Source organism: Poecilia reticulata, linkage group LG7 (genome assembly GCF_000633615.1).
Source record: "Poecilia reticulata strain Guanapo linkage group LG7, Guppy_female_1.0+MT, whole genome shotgun sequence".
NCBI classification, from domain to species: Eukaryota; Metazoa; Chordata; class Actinopteri; order Cyprinodontiformes; family Poeciliidae; genus Poecilia; species Poecilia reticulata.
Genome location: NC_024337.1, coordinates 17,249,154 through 17,265,537, shown reverse-complemented (window position 1 = coordinate 17,265,537; position 16,384 = coordinate 17,249,154). Strand labels below are relative to the sequence as shown.

Sequence of the window (16,384 nt, the reverse complement as noted above, 5' to 3'; positions counted from 1 at the left end):
TCATTGTTGTTAATTRTACAAAGTGATCAATACACACATTGCAAAACAGAAAATTGTACTATTGTCTGGTTTCTAGACAAAAAAAATCAAGACWAATTTGTTTTGTCTTGAAATAAGACAAAAATAACTTACARGTAACTTTTCAGCAAGATATATAAGTTTGTCCTTAATACTGATGAAAAAGCATTATTACCACTGGCACATTATTTAACTTAAAACATTGGAAAAACATCTGGTCAYAAGTGAAACAAGCTGCCAGTTGACCTCGTACTTWATCATCAATATTAAAGAACTTTTTATTAAAACTTAAACGTTTCAGCAAGACATGGGACTATTTTGAGTAAATAACGTCTTAATATTGATGAAAAAGTTTTCATTCCACTGGCAGATTATTTCACGATAGATGGCCGGGCAGTGCTCCGTTACCTAGCAACCCCAGCAAAGCCCAGCTCGTCAYCTAGCAACCAAGTTCTAGTTCCACAGGAAGATTGCTTCACTTAAATAACAAAACATTTTCCCCAAGTTATCAGTTAAATAATTTGCCAGTAGAACTTGTACTTTTTGATCAATATTAAGGGATTATATTGACTTAAAACAAGCTCCTATTGCTGAAAGGTTACTTGTAAGTTAGCTTTGTTTTATTTCAAGTGTACTAAGATATTTGCACTAGAAACTAAATCAAAATACTTGGTGTGATTTTGTGTTTTTTGTAGTCTAAGTYATGATCTTCCACATCATCATCCTCAGGCCTGATTAGATCATCTTTGGGATGAATTAGAGTGAAAACTGTGAGGAAGGCCAATTGTCCCACGTCAGTGTCTGACCTTACAGAAGCACTTCTGTGTCCGTAAAGGTGAAAACTTACCATAAACTTTGAAATCTAAACCTAGGAATCTCCATTCACTAGTTTTTCAGTTTCTTCCCTCTGAAGGGGTTTGAAGTTCCTCTGCTCAGGAGAAACATTTATAAAATCCCTTCTGCAGTAACTCTACTAAACAAGACATGTTTTTTGTACATCTACTTAAAATTTTCAGCCGTTCTTCCTCTTGCACTCCAAAAAAGGATATTTCTATTGTATTTTCCAAATAAAATACACCTTACATTGTTCTATTATATTTTGTGAGATGCTTGTTTCATTAGAAAGAAAAAAGCAGGTCTTAGTTTGGTTAAACTTTTAGCYGGTATGAATAATTTAGAGCTTAAGCTTTACTTAAAAATCCAAACAGTGTCAAAACTAACCCCTCAACTATAATTAGATTTTTGTTTATTTTGACTATCGCCACCAAAATATTCAGTGATATRAAAACTTTACATGAAGATTAAGTTGCATAAAAAGCAGCATGTTTTGAGTCGTAGGGTCTTCTTATCTCCTTAGAGTGGTGCAACATTAAAAACTCAGAAATCTTGCCATACTGGCAGCAGAAAGAAATCAATGAAATCATTGATTCTCAGTACCTGCTATTCTGAGAATTACAACAAACAGTGAACATTTAGCCAAAATGAACATTGATAACTAAGAATAGACCGACCAAAGTCCTGCTGGAAGATTACTTCTCTGTTCAAACATGAAATGCAAACAGCACTCTGGCTCTGGAACCGGATCAGACATCGTTCTGGGATGAAACAGGGAGAGAAATGCTTTTTAAGAAAAATAAAAACTTCAACGTGAGATGCACATTTACCCTGACWGCCCTAAATAAAATCCAGCGCCTGTGAAGTTTAGTTAATTAACGGAAGATCAGCAGACGRCTCAGGGACGGAGCTGTGGAGACATTTGCAGCTGATTTAGTTATAAAATGTTGTTCATAATGCTAAAAGTCACAGAGAGATGGAAGAAAGAAGGAAAGTTACTAARACTGATCATTTTCTCTCACTTTCTTCTTTTRCTACTCTCCAATTTGCATTATTTTYTGTTATTTSAACTGACAACKTTTTGTTTTCGCCCAGATATTTTTCTCTCCATAGAAGCTACATTTGGCTTTAAGGTGTCTGTGAAACTTCCTACTGCTGCCACACTGCAAAAACACAWCATTTGATCAAGTACTTTTGGTCAAGTTTCTACTGCAAATATCTAAGTRCACTTGAAATAAGACGAAACTAACTTACAAGTAATTTGTCTGCAAGATAGTTTTGTTTATTTCAAGTATATTTGCACTAGAAACTGGACCAAGATATTTGGTAAGRTTTTGCATTTTTGCAGTGTAATCGTTCTTTCTCTGATAGTTTTAAMGTTTCACTTTTCATTTAAATAGAGAATACTCCTATGTCAATTTTGAAATTAATCTCAGAAAWTTTCCATARAAWACTAARAAAATGTTTGCTCCARATGTTGAATATTTATGAGAAAAAACTCAGAAAACCTTAGATTAATCTCAGAAATGTTCTAGAAAACACTTGGAAACTTCTGAGTCTGAAATATCTGTGAGAAAAAAACTCAKAAATGTCAAGATTGATTYCAGAAATTTTCTAGAAAAATTAGGGAATTTATGAGTTTGAAAAGTAGAAAATGTTCAACTTTCCAAACTCATTTCAAACTGGTATTAATATCAAAAGTCCTTTTTTTTTTACTTTCTAAACTAAATCTCGAAAAAAAGCTCAAGAAAATTTCTGATATAAATCTGAAATTATCTTAACTTTTTCTTGCAAATTTTTGACTTTACAAGCTCAGAAATGTCCTTGTTTTTGTAGAAAATTTCAGAGGTTTTCCTCACAAATATTCACTTTTGGAGAACAAAAATCTAATTGTTTTTGGATGTGACTTTAACTCCTCATCTTGTTCTCGATCTACGCTGTAGTTTAATCATATCTTTTGTTTTTAGTTATGAATTATAATTTCTTTATTCTGCCTTATTTGCAGGAACAGCTCTTGCCTGCTTCCTGCAGCTCCGACTGCATCTGTCCATCATGATGGCTCTACAAGAATCTGGGCCAAAGGTGCCCGACCCAACCCGACCCGACCCGACCCGGCCCGGCCCGGTCCGACATCCGGGGCCCAAACACACAGATAAGATAAGATGAGAGGAAAGAGACATGCAGGCTTTACCGGACTCAGTGACTCATTGTATATTTTAAGCTCAGGTGAAAAGGTTCGTTCCTGTTCGGGGTCTAAAGTGTCGTCCTGTTTTAGGGTTATATTTGATCAGCAGCACGAGGCGGATGGATGGACCCGCTGGGCCCACGAGCCACTCAGGGGAAAAGCTGCATGCTGGCATCAGTTTATCGCCGCGGCGTGTTTTCTGTTTGTGTTCCCGTCTGTTGGCCAAGTTCTCTGGTCTTAAATACAACAAAAACACATTTCGACACCAACATCTGCAGCAGTTTTAGAGAATTTAGCTGAGGCTCTTTTCCCCAAAAAATAAGTGTTTGCAAAAGGTGTTTGTTTAATTCATTTGCAGTTTAAATGTTTTTTTTTTCTTGAGTTTTTGTCACATGTTAAAACTCATTTTCATTTCGAGCCCCAACAAGACCGGGGACGTCCTAATAAGGGCCAGTTGTGGTCAAATATTTTACTAAAACTTCCCACTAAATATAACAACATAAAGCGTAAATAAATAGTTTCTGCGTAAAACTAGATCTACTCTTTTTGGTTTCTTTTGTTGCATATTCCTTCTGTAAACAGAAAAACAACAATCCACTTGTTTTGTTTGGGTTTTTATTAAAAAATGTTATGCTCCCAAAAATGTCCCCTTGAAACAGCTTATAATTYGYTAAATGTTGTTTAGAAATCATTCTACTGATGAATAAAGAATAAACTTTTTGGAATCAACAAGTSAAAATCTATCTAGAAAACATTAAAATACCTCAAATAAAACTTTCATGCAGGAACTAAAATCCTCATCAGTTTTGTCATAAATAATGTAACTAATCACTGAGTTAAAAGCACTTCAATTCTGTTTTTATCCCAAAAGGCGACCAGGATCTGGGTGAAAGGTCACTCAGATGAGTCCAGGGATCCATTTTGTTTTCGGTTCACAGCTGAACTGTAAACACTGAAACGTGCTGCCCAAAAAAATGCTCAAAGTTGATCAATAAACATGATTAAAAAGTGTTTCCCCTTCATTTTAGACTGGTTCATTTTAGGACTGGAATGATTAATCACGATTAATYGTGATCAATAGTTTTTTTWAAATAATTATTTAGTAATCAATTAATCGTTAACTAGAAAATCAAGACTCAAAAAAAGGAAATTTGACAACAGAACATTCTTAGATAAACAAGACAAAATTGTACAAAAGGATAAATATTTTTAATTCAAAATATAAAAAAACACTAAAGGAATGTCATGTTGTTGAATTTTAGCCCATAATGTTTATCTTATCATAAAAAAGGAATTTAATTATTTGTTCTTTTGCATCTATTAATGTATTCCTAATGTGTAAGAAATGCTGAAACAAAAAAAAAGTCTGCAGAATATACCAAATTTCTTTAATTGATTAATCGTCAGTGTAACTATTGATTAATCGATTAATCGTCAGTGTAACTGATTGGTAACTAAAATAATCTTTTGTTGCAGCCCTAGTTAATTTCTTTATTTAGGACTGAAGCTCYACTTCTGCATTTGTTTATRTAATGCTATAAAAGTATTCAATTTAATTCCATTCAAAAATACTTTATTGATTAAAAATGGAAATTAAATGTCATTGTATTTCATATTGGTTCAAGTTCTTCAGTTATTGTAGATAATAATGACTCTSGWCAGAGATGTTTTAGCTGAATGTGTAAAGAATTACATTTACATGTTGCAGGAACAATCATTTTTATTTTCAAAATTGTAAAATGATCTTTCTCTAATAATAATTTAAAAAGTCCAATAAGAATTTCACTCTTTATTCTCTTAATTATAATAACTGGCAAAGTAAATAAGCAAAAGTAAATAAACAGTGTTCACATGCAGCAATGAGGTCAGTGTTGGTCAGGAGTCTTGGCYCGGTTCTGGGGAAACACGATGTCCAGTTTCACACGAAGCTCTGTTTGCAGAACCAGCTGAGAATCCTGCCAGGCGCGAGCCGAYCCAGATGAAACCGCCGTGACAAATACTTTAAACGGGTCACATGGACTCACTCTGTCCCGGAGGAAAGTGGATCACTAAAACAGAAAGACCCGAAMCGCAGCGAGTTCTTCTTCCWTTAGCKCCATTTCAGAAACGTTCCAGAAAAAACAAGGACATTTCTGAGCTTCAAAAGTCACAAATGTTCCAACKTTTGGAAATTTTCAGTTTCAAAAGTCTAAAACTTTCTGCTTTTGAAACTAGAACATTTCTGAGATTAATCTAAAAACTTCTCAGTGTTTTATATCAAATGTTCGACTTTTGGATCGTGGACATTTTAACGCTTTTTTAGAGGAAAATTCCTGAAGTTAATCTTAACATTTCTGAGTTTTAAAGTTTTCGAGCTCAGAAATTTCCTTATTTCTTAAAAAAAAAAAAAAGCCTAAAGAAGTTTCGGGGATTCAAACTATTTCTGTTGTCTTTATTTTACCGGTGTACATAATCAGGCTTTAATGACCACCTGCCGATAAATGATCTTATAGAGAACATTAGGCTGGTGTGTTTCCTGCAGCTCGTCAGCTGATTTTTCACTCTCTGCTGCCCTCTAGTGTAGGAAGCAGAGAATACATTAGACAGTAGATGACGTCCGTAAAACCTCAGACATATTTGCAGAGAAAAAAAGGAGAAAATAAAAACCAGACACTAATCTCAGTTTGATAGCTCATCGCACTGTTTTATTCAATTACTGACATCTCAGGAGAAGAGGAGAGCTTCGCAGCTCTGCAGTTGGTAAACCACTGTTTTGCTTCCTGTTTTTTTTTCTCACTGTTTTTTTACTTTTATCCATTTTTTTTTTTAGTTTTTAGTTTTTCATAGCGTTGATGCAACACTGAAAAAAAGCGCTATTTCCAAACGAACACAGGTCCCTCGTTAGTGATATGTAAGAGGCAGAGAAAATCTCACCTGGACGGTTTTGCATGAAACATACCAATGAAAAAAAGGTTCAACCTTTTCTTTTGTCTTTTTTTTTTCTTTTTGTAGTTTCACATATATTAATAAATATCAATACCAATAAACACTCAAAAAAGAAAAACCCAAAATATTAAGTCACAGGTACTGGAAAAAGCTCCACCTTTAAATCACAATGATAAATGTACAAAACAATAGACATCTCATATAAATGTTAATGTTTTTTTTTTTTTAAGTTTAGAGACTTAAATCTCACTTTAGAAGAAAGTAGTGGATAAAACTAAAGTCGGAGAATCAGTATTTCCTGAGGTTTATGGGTTCCCCTTTAAAGGCCAGAAGAGGGGAATGGCTTTCATGTTACCAGGAGATGTTACAACAGGTCAAAGTGAACCTTTCAGGGCACCAGTCGGATTAAGGACGAGGAGTTTTCCCCGACAACACGCCAGGATACTAAGTCAATACGAGCACTTATAGTAGAATAATAAATGTACCGACATCCCACCGTTCTCTGCTCACTCTGTTTAGGCCACAACAGGGTTTAAAACTGTTAAAGTCATCTTAATCCTTAATAAATCTTTGCTGGTCCACTTTGAGAAGTTGTGAAGCTCCCCCTTGTGTTTTTTTTTTTCCTTTTTCTCTTAAATATTACCATTTTAAATGCTGGAAGCCACCACAGCGCCGTCGTGCACGGCTCGCTCTGACCGCGTGACCGAGTCGTCGGAGAGGTCACGATGCAGTGAAACAACAGAAAGCAAAAACTCTCTAAGCGAATGAACACAGATCAGGGCGAGGGGAGGATAGATGAGAGGAGCGGGCGAGAGGGGGGGAAAGAATAAGATGCAAAAAACAAACAAAAAACGCAAAATATTCTCAAAAACTGTACATGTAAACATCACACTTTCACTGAGTCCAAAACCAGAGAGGGAAAATACAAAGCTTCACACAGGTTTACAGTACGAACCCCTGCACAGAGCTACAGTCTCTTACCAGTGCAGGAGAGGCAACAACTCAAATAATATAAATAACAATAGAAGTTATACAGACCATCACAAAATGATAAGTTAAAACAGGCAAGGGCTAAAACCACTTTGATTTTTTTAACAGTGCTGTACCCACAGAAAAAGAAAAGGTTCAAAACATCTTTTATCACTCTTTGTACAGCTATACAGTACATTTATCTGACCACTTTAGCAATCCACAAGCTACCAGGGCATTTTAGTCAACACCAATAGATTACATTGTCAAGTCAATACAAAGAGCAAAAAATCATTGGGCGTCGTTGGGAAATATAACAAAACAACAACATGACGACAAGTTTTTTCGCTGTTGGTCACAGTAACTTCAGCACACAGCTAAACGTGTTTGCTCAGCGGGGGGTCGGAGGGCACGGGAGCCGATCTGCAGGCGGGGGTTTGGTTTGGACGGACGGGCCTCAGCCTGGCGCTGAGCTGCAGGTGGAGAGGAGGAGAGGTTCTGCTACGCTAACGAACAGGACGTGGAAGACGTGTGAGCGCTCGTCTGCGGTTACGTCCTGAGGGGTGTCGCAAAAATACCAGAGGAGGCGGCGAGCTGATTTTATCGGAAAAGATTCAGCTTCAGAGCTGCTGACGACGGTGAAAATGATCAGATCAGATCAATATTTGAGCCTAAACTGTGTAGAAAAGCACAACAGATCCCACAATGTCATTAATTAGATCAAAATTAAGCTTAACTGGAAAACTGCGGCTGTGTTTTACAGTAAAGTTACACTGTAAAAAATTAACAGTAATTTTTTTCTTTTTTCAGTCATATTTTCACCATTTTATTCATACATTTACAAATGTCAGAGTTCCAAACTAAGTATTTAATTCAGAAGCTAAATATTTAGCTGATACCTATTAGCAAAATGTTTAGCTAATTGCTAAATATTTAGTCAAATATTTGGTTTATAGCTAAATATTTAGCTCATGGCTAACTATTTAGCCTATAAGAAAATATTTAAATCCAAGCTAAATATTTAGTTAATATGCAAAATGGCTTGCCAATAAGCAGAAATGGAATCTCAAAATAAAAGCTGGGTTTTGAGGGCCTGTATACAAACTCCTATTTATAAATGGCACCAGATAGTCCGATACGTTTGGTTCAATTAAGGACAAAAACTGCAACATTTGTTACATTTTTAGTTGTTGCAGTTTGCTTTCACACTGCACTGTGTGAAACGATCCAAACTAATTAAAAAGGCTGTTCCCCTTCTCACCTGTGGGGGCGCTGAACCAAGAACTACTCAAGGAAACAACATGAATTGAAGGAAAAAACTAGCTTTAGCAGAACTAGTGTTTAGTGCTTTGGGGTCAGAGCAACTAACTTTTTAGCTAGCTTGACTTATGTTTGCAAACCAAAGAACAACGTCCTTACGAAAAAATTGTGTGCTTAGTTTCTCCATATATGGTTTTAGTTTTACTTCATTTAATAAGTAATGGGACATATAATATGGAATCTGTTGTGTGTTTTTATAGACAAAGTTAGATTTGAATCAGATCATTTTTATAATGTCCTGATTTTTGAAGCCCTAGAACTGAAAGGTGGAATGTACTGTGTGTATTGATTTTCTTCAGAAATGTATCCGTTAGTACTTCATTCTCCTAAAATTACAAATTTATTGAGATAATATTGTGGCATTATTCTCGTATTATTTCAGCTTTGTAGTTGTATGACTTTATTCTAACAATAAAGAAAAAAAATCTTATCCTTCATCATAGAGTTGACCCAAATTCAACATCAAAAATAAATAGAAACTGTAAAACACTCTTGTAAAACAACATGGCCGCCCTTCAAACTATGGAAAGCCAGAGTGCATTGGTAAAAAAAAAAAATCAATATTTTCCACTAAAAAAAATCTTCAAAAACCAAAAATTCGATTAAACGTTAAAATTGATTATAACCCAGCCCCACATCTATCTAATGCTTTAGGAAGCTTTCTCCTGACTGATACCTTGATTATTTCTCTTTGTCTCATTTTACATCACAGAAACTTTGCATTTTAACTTGCAATAGATTTTTCATTTTCGCTACATGCCAAACAAATGTTGCAGACATTTCTGAACGTAGAGTTCAGGTCTGAGCCTCTGTTTTGAAACACCCCTCGGACAGGACATGGACGGAAAAGGACATGTTTGCTATATCTGTGTGTGAACTGAAGCTGAGATCTCAAATGAGGTATTGACACGCTGAAGCCACCATCTTAAATTTCCCTAATCCTGAGCTATAAAGTGCTTCCAAACTTGCAATAGATGATAGAAAGTAAATGGGAATGTTGCTCGGCCCAGTCATAAGAAGACAAATAAAAGAACCGTTAGGTCATGCGAGTTCAACTTGGAAACCAGACGGATGAAAAACACGTGTGAAAAGTTTTAAAGATACAGAAATATATTTCCTATCATTTCAGACTAATCGATAAGGTGCAAGCCGCTTTGTGGCCGCTCGAAGASTCAGTAGCTGCGTTTCCATTAACCATAAAATTGCGCAAATTGAAATGATGAAAATAAATTTGCTTAAAGGAAACATGGCAATTAAAAAAAAACTCTTGTCGAAAAAATTATTAGGGTGAGGTGGTTTTATGGCCGTAGCGAAATTGGTTTATCTGCAATAGACACACTGGAGTCACATGATCAACAACCGGATGTTACTACTGGCAGAAACCACAAAAGACAACAGGAAGTAGTTGGAAGATGATGCCATGCCATGTTTTTTAATGACTTATCGCGAGAACAAACTTATTCATGGGTGATTTTAATCACCCATGAATTAATTTTAATTTTATTACTTACGACATTAGTGGAATATTGAGTTTTGTGCTTATTTGTAATGAGTGCAGTTGGTAGCACCACAGGCGTCTCTCCATTGACAGCATTGCACAAATTAAAATTTGTTTAATAGAAACACGCCAATTTAAAAATGTTTTAATAAAACATTCTTAGGCTAGGATGTGGTTGTTTTTTCAGCCGTGTCGAAATAGATATATTTTCAAAAATTGCAATAAAGACACTTTTTTCTCATCACACGAGTCATATGACGAGCCGCCGGACGTTCCCACTAGCAGAAACAACGAAGAAGACGACAGGAAGTGGTATTAGGATGATGGTGTGTTTTTTTTTTTTGTTTCGTTTTTTTAAGGCAATCTGCAGCTGGCTCCACCAGAGCTCTCACAGCATAAAAAGTTCATAAAAAGTTGTGTATTATCCAACGAGTTAAATCCGTAGTTCATCTGCAAAATCCCCACATATGTTGCGCCAACCCCTGAATGAAACGCAGACGTCTCCTCTGACTGGTGACTGAATTATAAATATCTCATTTAACAGTTTACATCCGTCGTTGGCATGTTTTTTTAAAAGACTTTTGGTGTGATTTTAATTAAATTTCTCCTCTAATGGAAACACAGCAGTTGCGAAATTGTGTATTTTGCGACATTAGTGGAAGATTTACGCACATTTGTAATGGAAACGCAGCTTCTGTTAGGAATGTTTCAGCTGACTGACTTAAATCTTCACAGGTTGTACAAACTGGGTCACTCCACTTCCACTCTGCAAACACGAAATCAGCACAACATTAAGACAGCTGGAAAACACACCTGCACACACACACACACACACACACACACACGCACAGACAGTTTTGTGCCGAGTGACTCACCAGTAGGAGATGTTCGTCTGTGCTCTGACACTCTGTACAAACACACACCGTAGCAGAAAGCCGGGAGAGTAAACTGCGATGCGATCGCATCTTCTTCAGATTGTCTCTTGCTTCTTGTCGAACAGCGTGTGTCAGGACGCGATGAAGAACGCGGGGACGCCGCCGAGGTCGTCGGGACAGACGGGCAGACGGAGGGAGGTGGAGGAGGGGGAGGAGGAGTGCGTGCAGCCTGTCAGCAGCAGACGCGCCTAAGCTTCACTCTGTGTGCCTTTTTTTTAAAAAAGAAACCTATAGAAAACGCTTCAAAACACGCAAAAGTAAAACAAGACGTGCAACATCGAGTCTCGTTTTTCTGCCAGGTCCTTTCTGTCACAACAAGAACGACTGATGGCGCCTCAGTCATGAGGTCGGCACTGACGACGAACAACAACATTGAAATTGGCTACAATGCTGCATTAGATATCTCTTCTTTTTACAAACTCGACTGTTGGAGCAAAAGACGGCTGAGGTGAAACTCCTTCATTTTAAAAACAAATTAACTCCATATTGCACCTTTTTCTTTTACTTCCCACTAGCACTGGTTCCTGACCAAACAGTCTAAATATTATATTAATCTTTTTCTCCCTGACAAGTAGAGGTGCATCTCAGTTAATAATAATAATAATTATATCACTGAAAAGTGTATTTATTCCACCAGTTGAATTTAAATTGTGAAACTCAGAGATTAATTACACATCCATACATATTTTAAGCATTTATCAATGTGATGGAGGCCCAAAATCCAATATTCTTATCTCAAGAATGCTATTGTACTTTTTCCTTTCACCAAACTTTCCATTAAAAAGCTACTTGAAAATCCTGATTGCACTTTAAATATTAACTATGTTAAAATCCATTGTTTTAGGGAAGGATATGTGCTGCAATCCAAATGTTTTTGTAAGATCAGATTAAGTTTAAATTTGAAAAATCTGTCATTTTTTGCCACAACAATCACAAAAAAATCACCATGAAATCCTGGAGGGACTTATTATAAGTATATGTAATAAAGAAATCAGTTTCTCAGAACATATGAATATTACATGTTCACGGACCACTGTAGTTATGCATTTATGGAAAGTTGAGTGGAAGGAAAAAATGGAATAATTACGTTTGAGAATTATCAGAAACATTAACGTATCATTTTAAATAAGACATGAGTTCCACTTTGAATTGAAATACTGGAATAAATAACCAATTCAACGACTTTCTAATTCATCAGGATGGATTTCTGACCCACATTTCCTAAAATTTTTCTGCCTTGACAACAAACAGCCTGCCATAGAGAGTTTTACACAAAAAATAACTGAAAATAAAATCAACCTAGCTAAAGACATTCTTACAAATCTGTCAGATTTTTTTTGTCACTGTGTTTAGGTTAATCCTTTCGTTCGTTCTTGTATTTTTTATTTTATTTTTTTGGCGTACGTTGTAAAATCAGCAGCTGTTGAGGTTAACACGGTGTTAAAGTTAGAAATGACTCGATTCAGAATAAAACCCGATTAAACCTGCACTGCACACGTTTTCTGGTTTAACACCAGAAATAACAGTGTTGATTCGCTAATTTGATGTTTTTGGGGTTAAACTAATCCAACACCTCATCAATACACATCGTTTTTTTTTTTTGTTTTTTTTTTTTTCTGATCATCGCTTCCTGAGACAAATGGAGGTTTCCACTGGTGTGATGAAGTTGATGGGATGGCTACACAAAGCAGGGCACTAAGGTCAACCAAATGCATAAATCGTCATGTTTCAGCCCGTGATATGTTTCAGAACATAGCCGTGTGGGAACAGGTGGAGGCTCCATGCCTACGTTACCCACGATGCACTGCAGCATCGCTCATGTAGGATCGTGTCTTTGTGTGTGAACGTCTGCCAGGATGTGAGAGACACAGAGGAGGACAGGCTGAGGGGGGGAGGGCGTTGGCACGGTTTGGTTTGGACTCAGTTCTGCTGCAGGATCAGGTTCTCCAGCTCGTCCGCCGAGCGGAGCAGGAAGGCCGCGGACTCCCGGTACCCGGCAATGAGCTGCCTCACCGCCGTCACCTCCGGAGGGCTGAGCTGGGCGGACGCCCCACCGCCGCCGCCGCCCTGACCGTGACTGTTGGAGGCGGAGGAGGACGAGGAGGAGGACGAAGAGGAGTTTGGGCCGACGGACTTCATGCTCAGATCTGTGGGACCTGCGGAGGCAACAGATTGAACATTCGGCTTACTTCTTAAACTAAGCACGTCTTTATGCTGGACAATGAATCAATAATAACTTAAATCACGATAGACACGTGATCAATATCAATACATTTGATAGATTCAATACATAGAATATTCAGTGAACTCTGACCCAGAACCTCTAACAGCTAAAGCAAAGTGGAGTGGCACCAACTGACTCACTCAGTCTTTGGTTACCTAGCAACTCACTCACTCTTTGGTTACCTAGCGACGATCTGCCACAGCAGCAGTTTAAAATTCCGCCTATTTGTCTCATAATTGTTTAAAAATAAAAAACAACAGTGTGGAGTGAAAGCTGTGGATAAAACAGGAACGGTCACGCCATCAGGTCGGGATTATTTCAGATATTTGAAACTAAAAACTGACCAATGATTATTGACATCGACTGATATGAGACATTCATGTCATTACACGTTTTTCAGCCATGTTGTCCAGCCCTACTTTACGTCTGGGTGGGTTTTTAAGAGCTTGGGCTTTTTTTTTTTTTTGAAGGACTGGAGACCCAAATTGAAGTGCAAAAATGTGCAAAATGTGAATTTTGCATAAAATTCACATGTATTATGGTTTGCTGTGTTTTTGTTAAATCCTACAGTTTTGTTTGTTCATTTCTGGAACTTCCAGGAGTATTTTGAGTAGCTGATTATGATTGGTTCTCTTTCATCCAAGGAATACTCTGATTGGATGAAGAAGATCCATCTGTGATTGGCTGCCATTGTGGTTTATTTACACAGGCTTTCAGTGGTGAATGCAGCTATCTGCATGTTAACAATGTAAAATACCCGTCAAATTTTGCATCTTTTTGGCTCTCTTGTTGTTCCATAGGAGCTGGACAGCCACAGTCGGGCATGCCAAGCATTTATTTACCAAGTGAACACCACAAATTATTATTTGTTTACATAAATATATGCACTCACATCAGTTTCACTGCACAGTTAAACTGGTGGTACAAAGAAAAGGCTTCAGAAATGCAGTTTCAGGGCAAAACTGTATGAGAATGTTTAATTATCCATATTCACTACAGGTGCAAAGCCCTCACACAATGCCACACTGAAAACACAGAATAATCTAAACTTTAGTTTGAGTACATTTAGTCTACACTCTGTTGCCTGGCAGGACGGTAGATGAACTCTATCAACTTCTTTAGTGGAAGATAATGCTGCTTCTACATATGAATAAAAACTAAACCTTTTTGCACATATTTACTAGCGGTGCCTATAAATGTGTCGAGCGTTTTGAACAATTTATTCCATACATCTTAAATAAAATAGATTTCTGAGCAAGTCATTGGCAGATGAAATTAAAAACATTGCCTCAGTGGGACTTACTGGCATTTATCTGCCTTCTCTTTGACACATCCCATGTTTTTTTAATAGCTTTATGTAAAATCTTCATGTTGAAACATTTAAAACTGATTAAACATTAAAACTGCGGATGTGGTTGAAGTGTGAGTAACAGTGTGAGCAGTGAAAACAGCAGAAGGTGGACAACGAAAGCTGTAAGACCTGCAATATGTGAACGTATATTAGTTAAATATTGGAACAAGCTGGGATTTATACTGTAGAAACTACATGAAAAGAAAAATATACTTATAAAGTTTGACTGAAAATATTGAATATTTAGGAAATATACTACTGTGGTTATTATTATCTAATTTTGCAAGTTTGAAGTATAAAGCTTAAGAGAGGAAAACAGAGTTTATTTATCATCAATCTGAAACTGAATACTAACAAAACAATGGATTTTATGGACAAAATTTGATAAAAATTTAGAGATAAAGAAAGTCAAGTCAGATCAAAAGAATACTAGTCCATGTATGTTCAAATGTCAAGAACATTTTGTATGTAATTAAAAGGTACTAATATAAGAGTACAGGAGGATTAGGGCCACTGAAAAAAGTCACAATTTTGATTTTAATCTCAGAATTCAGATTTTTGTTCTCATAATCCTGACTTTTATCTCACAATTATTATTTTAATCTCTCAGTTTATATAGATGCATTTTATATACATATCTGTGCTATACTTTTTTATTACAAACAGTTATGGTTTATTGCATTTTTAAAAAAAWGATTTTTCCATGTAATGTTCACCTCACACAGTGATAATGTCTCACACTCATTAAACTGCAAAAAAATGTAAAAAGTATTTTAAAATACTTTCAGGTGTTCCTAGTTTCATCACCACCAAAACAGTTCCTACATCCATTTGAAGGGATTTTTGTCTTATTTTACCCAGTGTGTCTCCTGCTGCTGTAGGACTGATGGTTTTGTGTTGAGTTTATTCAACCTTCAGTCCCATTGTTTCAGCTCACAGCTTTCAAACTTAGAATTAAATGGCATCTTAAATCTGTCAGATTTCCTGTATAAAATGGTGCAGGAACATATAAATTTGCATATGTCTCCATTAGAAAGCTCTACAACTCCACATGTTGTTCAGAACGACTTGCAGTTTTCATACAGCTCTTGTTCATTCGAGGCTTCAGTTCTTGTTGCCTGTCCTACTGAGAGCTCTCTAGAAAAGCCAGGAATCACCATGGCAACCAGTGACAACATTTTCTCCTCTCTGATTACCGATATAGGTTCGTTTTTCTCATCAAGACCATTTAAAATTGTAAAAGCACTACAGAGGGAAGTTGAGGTCAGATTTTCTAACGTCCTTTTGAATTAATTGAACCAGGCGTTAAAAAGCATTAAAGTTACCCCTCTGTCTGCCATGTTTGTTCTGGACTCACCGTTGGTTTGTGCAGCACTGGAGCTCTGCTGGGTGCTGCCGACTGTCCCGTATCCCCGCAGGTTGTAGTTGAGGCCTCCGTTGGTGTAAAGTTGGTCTTGGGCAAAAGCTGCGCTGGCGATAGTGAACCCTGACGGCGCCACAGGAGCTGGATCCCTTGTGATGGGCTTGTCAACGGAGGCAGGCTCGTCCTGGGAGAAATACGCTTGTTTTCAATTTGGGTAGAACAATGTACACAGATTATGTATATTATTACGACCATCTGTTAAACAGAATGACCTGTCGATGCTTGGACTCTATTGTAGACATGTTTCGTGTTGTCGTTTACATGCGGAAATTTCTTGCATGTGCACAAAGCTGGAGGGAAAAAAGTCTATTCTTTTATTTTCATCTGTTGCGATAGAACAAATCCGTTAAAGTAAAACCTGGAGATGTTGGTATTATTAATTTAGTAAAGAGTAAAGGGAAAAATAACACAGAAAAACCATAAAATAACCTGTATTCTATTTTTCACTCTATGTCGACTACTCTACACACAGACTGGTTGTCATAGCAATTGACTGACAACAGCTCCACTAATGTATCAAGATTAAACACCAAAAAACACGCAAACATTTCCCACACAAAGAACTGAACATTCTGTCTGTTACAGTTTTATGTTTTCAGCCTTGATGTTTATTTTGTAATTATTGATAAGTGATCATCTGAGCACAGCGGTGGCCGATTAGCTAATCAAAACTAAAATAAACTGTTGTACTGATCTGATCTG

The 16,384-nt window shown here is 36.8% G+C and overlaps 1 protein-coding gene across 3 annotated transcripts in view; it reads right to left on the bottom strand.

Annotated features, from left to right (window-relative positions):
- Positions 1-5,695: 5,695 nt before the first annotated feature.
- nol4la (nucleolar protein 4-like a) overlaps positions 5,696-16,384 on the bottom strand; it is a 47,570-nt gene continuing 36,881 nt past the window's right edge. For 2 of the 3 annotated variants that reach the window (XM_008414399.2, XM_008414400.2), the window contains exons 10-11: positions 15,617-15,806; positions 12,015-12,840 (exon numbers count right to left, since the gene is read on the bottom strand). In XM_008414399.2, the coding sequence (XP_008412621.1) occupies positions 12,605-12,840; positions 15,617-15,806 (426 nt within the window). In that variant the 3' untranslated portion in view covers positions 12,015-12,604. Of the gene's footprint in view, positions 7,405-10,624; positions 12,841-15,616; positions 15,807-16,384 lie in introns of those variants that run through there. The other variant, XR_534107.2, reaches the window with a different exon arrangement.